Consider the following 8,960-nt stretch of genomic DNA (forward strand, 5'->3'; position numbering starts at 1 on the left):
AGAGGAGATCCTGCTCCTCTAATAAACCTCACCCCATCCATAATAAGCAGCGTTCTCCTTTACTTTTTCAGGGTTTTGACTCTCTGGTTTGACTACGGTCACTGGCCTGAAGTGAATGAAGCTCTGGTTGAAGGCATCAAGACTATTCAGATAGACACCTGGCTGCAGGTAACATGCACACACGGTGCACGTGAGAGTTGACTTTGAGGTGAAAAAGTGACTATTTGGATTTTGTCTGTGAAAACGTGTTTGTTCTCGATAGCTTATTCTGTTTTATTGACCCTTCAGGTGATCCCGCAGCTCATCGCTCGCATCGACACTCCCCGGGCTCTGGTCGGTCGTCTCATCCACCAGCTCCTGACAGACATCGGGCGGTATCATCCACAGGTGCGCCTCCTTTCACCTCACAGCATGGAGAAGACGCAGCACTTTGACCATCCCGTTCTCTCCAGGCTTTGATCTACCCGCTGACTGTGGCCTCCAAGTCCACCACCACCGCTCGCCATAACGCTGCCAACAAGATCCTGAAGAACATGTGTGAACACTGCAACACCCTGGTTCAGCAGGCCATGATGGTAACGTGGACGACACGATTGTTCCTGCCGACTGTTCGGCCTCGGTTTAGATGCTGCTCTCCTTCTGCAACCACAGCATAGCTCCTGCTGTTTCCTTCTGCTTCAAGGTCAGCGAGGAGCTCATCCGAGTGGCCATTCTGTGGCACGAAATGTGGCACGAGGGTCTGGAGGAGGCGTCCCGCCTTTACTTTGGAGAGCGCAACGTGAAGGGCATGTTTGCTGTGCTGGAGCCGCTCCACGCCATGATGGAGAGAGGCCCCCAGACGCTCAAAGAGACCTCCTTCAACCAGGTTTCTGTGGTTCTACTGGATGGTTTTCACCGTTATGTTGATGAACCAAATATTAGCCACATCCTAGATGATCTTTTTCCACCTCTGGACTGAAGTGTGAGCGTAAATCGGCGATGAACGCTCATCTTCCTCATCCTCCTCCACATTGCAGGCCTACGGCAGGGACCTGATGGAGGCTCAGGACTGGTGCAGGAAGTACATGCGCTCCGGCAACGTCAAAGATCTGACCCAGGCTTGGGACCTCTACTACCACGTGTTCAGACGCATCTCCAAACAGCTTCCACAGGTGAGGGGACGCAGGTCGGCTCTGTTTGGCCTCGGGTTCAAAGGTCAAACCAGTGGAGGTAAAGGTTTGGTGATGTCTATGATGGTCATCGGAACGCTGCGTTCCTGTTACCGTCTAACCCAGCGGTCCCCAACCGGTCCGTGGTGCAATAAAGGTTGGGGACCGCTGGTCTGACCGACTCAAATATTCAGAATTTCATCAACAGATTTAATTCCTTCCATCTTGTGATGCATAAATCCAACACTCACAGTAGAAACAAACAGACATGGGTAATCAACCACAACATAAACAAAACAAAAAAAAAAACATAATACGCAACAATTGGGCTGTGTTTATTTATTTGTTTATTTATTTATTTTTTCCACAATCCTCTTAGAGTTTTAGTTGTTTTCCACATATTGGCACCATTTTTCCCATCTTTTTTGGAAAATGTCCAACTTTAGTTTTAGCTGAAACGTCAACTTTTCCATGGAGTAAATTGTCCGTATGATTTTCACCCAGTTATCCTTTCCAGGAGGGTCCACCTTACGCCATTTTTTTGTCACTGCTTTCTTGCTTGCCCAGAGTAATATCCTTACCAGGTAAAGAGTCTTCAATGTTTCCTAGGTACACAATTGTAAACTCGTTTGGCAGATGATATCCCAAAACACTCTTTATAACAGTTGTTACAGCCTTCCAAATAGATTGTAGTCTGGGACAAGACCAACATATGTGTGTGTGATTCCCTTCCTGACTCCCACATTGTCTCCAACCAGACTGTGGAGTTTTTAGTTGTTTGCTTTTGATTTGGGGCGTTATAAAATACCGTGTGAGATTCTTCCATGCAAATTCCTTCCATATTTGAGAGCTGGTAGAAGAGCACTGTGTGAGACACATTTTAAACCAGACTTCTTCTGTAATTTTTTGATTGAGCTCAGATTCCCATTTACTTTTAATGCAGAGTGATGAATTTTTCCTGTTAGCAGTAAAAGAACAGTAAAATGTTGCAATAACCCTGGTTTTGCTGTTTTTAGAAGCGTCTGATATTACTTTATTTATGCTGTCTCTTTTTTTTGGGTCAAGATTAGGTTTAATTTCACTTGTATAATAGTCTTGAATTTGTAGGTATCTAAATATAATTGGTTTATATTACCAGAAATAAATAAAAAAACTAAGGATTTTTGAATTGGTTTATTTCAAGCAAACAAAACTACAAAAAACAAAGATTTTTTTTATTGTAATGTTTCATTACAAACAATCAAAAAGTAAAAACTAAACTTTTAATGGAATTAGTTTACTTCAAGCAATAAAAAAAAAGATTGACTTTTTTTTTATTGATTTATTACCAGCAACCAAAAAGATATTTTTAAAATTGGAATCGTTTTATATCTTGCAAATAAAAAAAAACCTTTGTGTAATTGTAGTTTTTTTAAACTAGTTTATTAAGAGAGTGTGGGGGTGGGGGGGTATTCTTGTAGAAACTACAATCTACAGATCCACAAAAAAACCATCATTGTCGTCATTATTAAAATGACCTTTAAATCGCTGAGTCAGCAGCTCCAACTTAACATCAGGAATTAAAAAAGCATGGCTGGTCTGCGTGGCGACGCTTCACTCGCCGCAGATGGACTTCCTGTCGGGACGTCGCAGCAGGAAAAGACGCCGCTCCGGACCATAAACCTGAGCAAATGTTCCTCCACAGGAATTAACATATAAATCATCCAGAGACGCTTCGTCTGGAACTAAATGACGTCTCATCAGCAAAACGGCAGAAACCCACGTTAACCCTTTCAGTGACGCCTCTGATTCCCGTGTGACGCAGCAGGAACATCTGGCATGAAGAAGAGAAGAAGATCTTTTTACACATTAAATGCAATTCTTCACCTCCTCCTCCTCCTCCTCCCTCACAGCTGACCTCCCTGGAGCTGCAGTACGTGTCTCCAAAGCTGCTGATGTGTCGCGACCTGGAGCTCGCCGTACCTGGAACTTATGACCCCAACCAGCCCATCATTCGAATCCAGTCGATCGCAGCCTCCTTGCAGGTCATCACCTCTAAGCAGCGCCCGCGCAAACTCACCATCATGGGTACGCTGAACGCCGCCGCCGTCCATGAGAGAGAGAGCTCAGGATGTTAGAATCTGTCCTTTATGGTCATTTCAGAAAAACATGTTTGTCACTGAAAACAGATGAAATTGTGGATCGACTTAATACTTCCAATGTTTGCAGGAAAACAAAGTACATTTCTCTTTAGACTGATTCTTGTAGAATTCTCCTAACATCACGCTTCAGCAGCAACAACTTCCTGTTGGAAAATGTGTCCTTCCTGTCATCTTGACGTGAAATAAAAGCCCCTGATCCTTTGATGTTAAAGGGACACACTTTAACTTTAACTGGAAGGAGCTGAATGAAAATGAAACTTAAAGGGTAAGAATTGGCCAAATAAAGAAAGAAATGATCAAAGCTGACCAGAAATAAAGTGAAAACGGTAACAATAACAACAAAGATATGTTTGGGAAAAATGCCAGAGCCGGGTATCGAACCGGTGGTCTCCTGCATTACAGCTCATCACACATAATTGATAAAATCCTGGAAGGAGCAGAAGTCATAGCTGGAAAAAGCTGAAAGAGCTGAACATTTGAATAGTTGAATGGTTGAAATAGATGAAAAACTGTAGGAGTTAAGCAGCAAAATATGGAGGAAGATACTAGAATAAAGACAGAGAAACAGGAAAACAATGATTGGTTGAATACTTTATAGCATCAACCAATGATTGTGACCACCTGATGGCGAAGCAGCCATGAAAGTCACTTTGTCTGTAAACCCGGCCTCAGAGCATCAGCCCCCCCTTTAATGCTTCACACGCTCTCAGGGCGTTTAAGCATCATTTTCCGTATTTCTGATCCTGATTAAAAAATGAGTAGAATAATTAATGAATTAACGTCATTATCAGCGGAGCCACAGAATCCTTTGTTTTTATCAGATAACTGAAGATTATACATGGGTTCATGGTTGTTATGGTTCCAGGTTTGTGTTTCCCAGGATTCATTGGGGCGCTCCTGCTCCAGAACTTAAAGTAACGAACCAAAGACTGTCAGATGTTTTTCTGACGCGGTTGTGATGCTCAAAGTCTGGATGTTATTCCCTGAGCGGTGCTTTCCTGCTTCGTCTGCAGGGAGCAATGGCCACGAGTTCATGTTCCTGCTGAAAGGCCACGAGGACCTGAGGCAGGATGAGAGAGTCATGCAGCTCTTCGGTTTGGTCAACACGCTGCTGGCCAACGACCCCGCCTCCCTACGCAAGAACCTCAGGTACGCATCAACCCGGATCAGAAGGATCGATGCAGAGTTCACTGCATTTGAAACTGGGAATTGTCAAATGCAACAAACATCTGTTTGTGTTTTTGGGATCAAATTGACAAAAACCCGTGCAGTGCATGCTGGGTACTTTATGATCTGGAATCTGTGTTGCTCTGCTGCATCCATCAGCATCCAGCGCTACGCCGTCATCCCTCTGTCCACCAACTCGGGCCTGATCGGCTGGGTTCCGCACTGCGACACCCTCCACGCCCTCATCAGAGACTACAGAGAGAAGAAGAAGATCCTGCTCAACATCGAGCACCGCATCATGCTCAGGGTGAGAGGAGGTCTGGACCCCCCCAGGAGGTCATGTTCGGACCCCCACCTCATCTCAGCAAACGGGACGACATCATATCAGTGAATAAAAGATTTAAGGATTTACAGACATGCAGCTTGAAAATAGGAAAAGAATTAGAAATGGCTGGAAGGGAAAAGGTTCTGTTCATGCAGTGAGAATGAAACATCCAAATCTAGAAACTTCACACAAGCTTTCAAAAGGGAAAAGTAAGCCCAAAAGCCTGTTGGACTGGATGTTTTACGGCCCGATATTAAACATTTCTAAGCAAATAGTTTGTATTATTTTAAATTATAACCCTAATTGTCGTTTATTTTGATTACAGTGACAAAAAACTAGTGTCATAAGTGGACATGATTCATTTTAGGGCAAAACTGTGAACAAAAGGAGAATCTTAGTTCAAGTTTGTCCATCTTAATAAATCCTCATCAAATCTAAACCCAGCACTTGTCTTTAGCACATAAATCTACATTTTTCTTTTCAAAACGACCCCAGTCTAAACTTTAAAATAACGTCCTTAAGATTAAACCACAAATGTTATGTTAAGAGTTTGGATCTAAAGGATTTGGAGTTGTTTTAACAAAAATGTCCTTCCAGCTCCAAATGAGACGAAACATTTCTCCATTTAGAGAAAAGCTTGGTCAGGTGTAGAGCAAAGAGAAGTTGGAACAACTTCAAACCTGCTAAAATATCTGGAATGTCTAAAACATGAGGAGTGAAGTCTTTGCAGAGGTCAGACTTTCAGGAGCCGCGCAGCATCAGGCCTCAGGAGCTGAAACGCTTTCTTTGTGCTCCAGATGGCGCCAGACTACGACCACCTGACCCTGATGGAGAAGGTGGAGGTGTTTGAGCATGCAGTGAACAACACCGCCGGAGACGACCTGGCCAAGCTGCTGTGGCTGAAGAGCCCCAGCTCCGAGGTTAGACGCCGCTCTGCATCGGTTTGCTTTTGTTGGTTGTCTTTCATGATGTGATTTAATCATTGAGTCATGAAACCGCTGAGAATTTGTCTGTTTTCTCACCTTTCTTCGTAATTTAGGAGAACTTTTTCAGTGAGAAGGTGTTTCTCCTTTCAAAGTAAATTAGGATTAATTTAGCAGCTCACAGATGAGACTTGTGATGTTGTTGGGCCTGGAAACCTGCGTTAGAAGAATCTCCTGCTCCTCCTGCAGGTGTGGTTCGACCGGAGGACCAACTACACCCGCTCCCTGGCCGTCATGTCCATGGTGGGCTACATCCTCGGCCTGGGCGACAGGTCTGCTGCTGCTGCTGCTGCTGGAAGCACTAAAGAGGAGGTTTGAGTCGTTATCACTAAGAAACGCGCGTCTCTCTCCTCAGGCATCCATCTAACTTGATGTTGGACCGGCTGAGCGGGAAAATCCTTCACATCGACTTTGGAGACTGCTTTGAAGTGAGCTTTCTTTCATCTTCTTTCCCTGCTTTCATGGTGGGACGGTTTCTCCAAACGTCTCCACTTTTTTAAAGGTGGCCATGACCAGAGAGAAGTTTCCAGAGAAGATCCCGTTCCGTCTGACCAGGATGCTGACCAACGCCATGGAGGTATGCGGCCGTTAAGCTCGGCCTTCTGTAAGGATCCAGTCTTGAAGCAGTGAAATAGTTTTCCTGTCTGGGGGAAGTTGCCTCTAAAAACTCTTTCCTTTCATCATAAATGGGTTACAGAAGCTCTTTGGTTGAGATTTGTGCTTTGAGAAGTTTCTGTGCTGTGCGTCAGGTGACGGGCCTGGATGGTAACTACCGGATCACCTGTCACACGGTGATGGAGGTGCTGCGGGAGCACAGGGACAGCGTCATGGCCGTGCTGGAGGCCTTTGTCTATGACCCCCTGCTCAACTGGAGGCTCATGGACAGTAAGTGAACCGGCAGACGAGCTATGATAGAGCGAGAACTTCACCTGAAATTATTTATTTCTCTTTAATAAATACACTGGTTGAAAAGAAAAAAAGTCACGCCCACATTAAGGCCACACCCATTTTGGCCACACCCACATTAGTCATACCCACTTTAGCCACTCCCACAATAGTAAATGGCGTATACTTATATAGCGCCTTTCTTCCTACAAGGACAAAGCGCTTTACAGTCACAGACCCATTCACCCAGTCACACACACATTCACACACACAGTCACACACTGGTGGTCGCTCCGCTGCCAAACACAGGCGCCCGCCTACCACCAGAGGCAAGGTGGGGTTCAGTGTCTTGCCCAAGGACACTTCGACTCATGGGCGTGCAAGGCGGGAATCGAACCTGCAACCTTACGATCATGGGACGACCGCCCTACCGCTGCACCACGGCCGCCCACAATAGTCACACACATATTAGCCACACCCACATTCCGTACTCTCACGTGAAAAAGGAGCACGAATAGAAGCAGGTTTGCAGCGTTTTAAGTCTCTTTCTGTTGGTTCATGTGAACTTTTTGGTATCCAAAGTGAGCTGAGGGATTTAAATCCCCCCAAAAAACAAAAATGAGTTCAGATTTTCTGCTGGAACCAAAACTGCTGCTGCCTTCAGGAAAAATCCAATCTTTTCTTGTAAAAGTAAAAACGCTGCTGTGGAAAAGTGCTGATTCAGAAGCAGAACGAAGGACAAACTCCTCTGACGTCTTCGTGTCGCTCTGTGCTTCACAGCCAGCACCAAAGGCACCAAGCGTTCCCGGACCAGGACCGACTCGTACACGGCAGGACAGTCAGTGGGTCAGTCTGCGGCTCAAAGCGCCTCCCTTTAAGGTCAAAGTCCTTCTGAGACGTGTGGCTCTTTGGTGTCGTTGACAGAAGCTCTGGAGGGAATCGACCTCGGAGAGACGACGCACAAGAAGGCCGGGACCACAGTTCCAGAGTCCATCCACTCCTTCAGTGAGAGACCTCCTCCGCTCCGTCTTTCTCTCCTTTGTTGGGATTTGCCTTTGATTCCAGCGTGTTTGTGCTCTTTAAGTCGGAGACGGTTTGGTGCAGCCCGAAGCTCTGAACAAGAAAGCCATTCAGATCATCAACAGAGTCCGGGACAAACTCACGGGTAAGTCCGGCGCCGCTCGGCCAGGCCTCTTCCAGGTTTGGCGCCTTCGGCTCATCTCCGCTTCTCCTGACGTCTGTAGGTCGAGACTTTTCTCACGACGAAACGCTGGATGTGCCGACGCAAGTGGAGCTCCTCATCAAGCAGGCCACGTCTCATGAAAACCTGTGCCAGTGCTACATCGGCTGGTCCGTTATCGCGCCGCCTCACCTGCACGCTTCTGCTCCGCCTTCCGCCTTGACCTGAGCTTTCTTCTCTCCTTTAGGTGCCCGTTTTGGTGAAGAATCGTCTCTTTTTGCCAGGATGACTCTGATATTGATTTTCTAGAAGGAGTGGGCGACTGGCGCAGTCGTCCTCTGGAAAAAGACACTTTTTCAGCGCCTTTCAAATCGATATCGAACCTCCTGAGGATCTGTTTCTATCCCACTTTCATCCTGTAAACTGAAGTCAGCGCTTTGAGCCAATCCCAGTTTTTTAATGTCTTATTTGGGTGCATAATGCTTTCTACGGCAGCCATATTGTAATAATTTAAAACATTTCATATTTTACGCACTTCTTTAAAAACAATCTAATGTATCTGTGCATCAACTAGACCCAGTCCACAGGCGTGGCCTAACTTTACCTGTAAAAAATGGATCAGAAATTCCTTTGATGTCTGGGCGTTTTTGTGCCATTAAACTATACAGAAGCTGCTGCTGTCGTGTTGCACGTTCTTCCACAGCAGTAAAAACCCACTAACGTCATCTGAGAGGCCTTTGTGGGAAAGGCTGTAGTTTTCTCCCGTAGGGGGCGCTCTGACCCCTAGTAAGACCCTCCTGCATCCTCTGAATCTGGCCTGAGGGGGAAGAGGCACTCAGCAGGCCGGAGATCATGACGCTGAACCAGATTCTACCCTCAAACATCCCGCACGTGCCTCAGATCCAGACGCTTTGCTGCGTCGGCAGCTGCTGCTCGGCCTGACGATGCTCAGGCAGCACCGGAACCCGCCGTCAGTCTGCCTCCTGCATTCTATTCCGCTACATTTCTATAGCCCAAAATCACAAAGCAGCTGTCCAAAAACAGTCAGTCATAAAATATGAATCCTAGCCTACGGCTAATCTAAACAGACAGACTCTGGACATCCCAGCCCTGAGACGCTCCTTCCATCTG

At 46.0% G+C, this 8,960-nt stretch overlaps 1 protein-coding gene across 1 annotated transcript in view; it reads left to right on the forward strand.

The window, feature by feature from the left end:
- Nucleotides 1-8,504, forward strand: part of mtor (mechanistic target of rapamycin kinase) — a 62,197-nt gene extending 53,693 nt beyond the window's left edge. Inside the window, exons 41-58 of the mRNA XM_023956308.2 lie at nucleotides 72-168; nucleotides 289-387; nucleotides 453-575; nucleotides 683-865; nucleotides 1,017-1,151; nucleotides 3,041-3,215; nucleotides 4,303-4,438; nucleotides 4,616-4,763; nucleotides 5,579-5,701; nucleotides 5,954-6,036; nucleotides 6,120-6,192; nucleotides 6,267-6,341; nucleotides 6,514-6,649; nucleotides 7,430-7,495; nucleotides 7,574-7,654; nucleotides 7,734-7,814; nucleotides 7,894-7,999; nucleotides 8,077-8,504. Of these exons, the coding sequence (XP_023812076.1) occupies nucleotides 72-168; nucleotides 289-387; nucleotides 453-575; nucleotides 683-865; nucleotides 1,017-1,151; nucleotides 3,041-3,215; nucleotides 4,303-4,438; nucleotides 4,616-4,763; nucleotides 5,579-5,701; nucleotides 5,954-6,036; nucleotides 6,120-6,192; nucleotides 6,267-6,341; nucleotides 6,514-6,649; nucleotides 7,430-7,495; nucleotides 7,574-7,654; nucleotides 7,734-7,814; nucleotides 7,894-7,999; nucleotides 8,077-8,092 (1,936 nt within the window). The 3' untranslated portion in view covers nucleotides 8,093-8,504. The remainder of the gene's footprint in view (nucleotides 1-71; nucleotides 169-288; nucleotides 388-452; nucleotides 576-682; nucleotides 866-1,016; nucleotides 1,152-3,040; nucleotides 3,216-4,302; nucleotides 4,439-4,615; nucleotides 4,764-5,578; nucleotides 5,702-5,953; nucleotides 6,037-6,119; nucleotides 6,193-6,266; nucleotides 6,342-6,513; nucleotides 6,650-7,429; nucleotides 7,496-7,573; nucleotides 7,655-7,733; nucleotides 7,815-7,893; nucleotides 8,000-8,076) is intronic.
- The last annotated feature ends 456 nt before the right edge of the window (nucleotides 8,505-8,960 follow it).

The sequence above is a fragment of the Oryzias latipes genome, chromosome 7, assembly GCF_053564925.1.
Source record: "Oryzias latipes strain Hd-rR chromosome 7, Olatipes_Hd-rR_3.1".
In the NCBI taxonomy this organism is placed as follows: Eukaryota; Metazoa; Chordata; class Actinopteri; order Beloniformes; family Adrianichthyidae; genus Oryzias; species Oryzias latipes.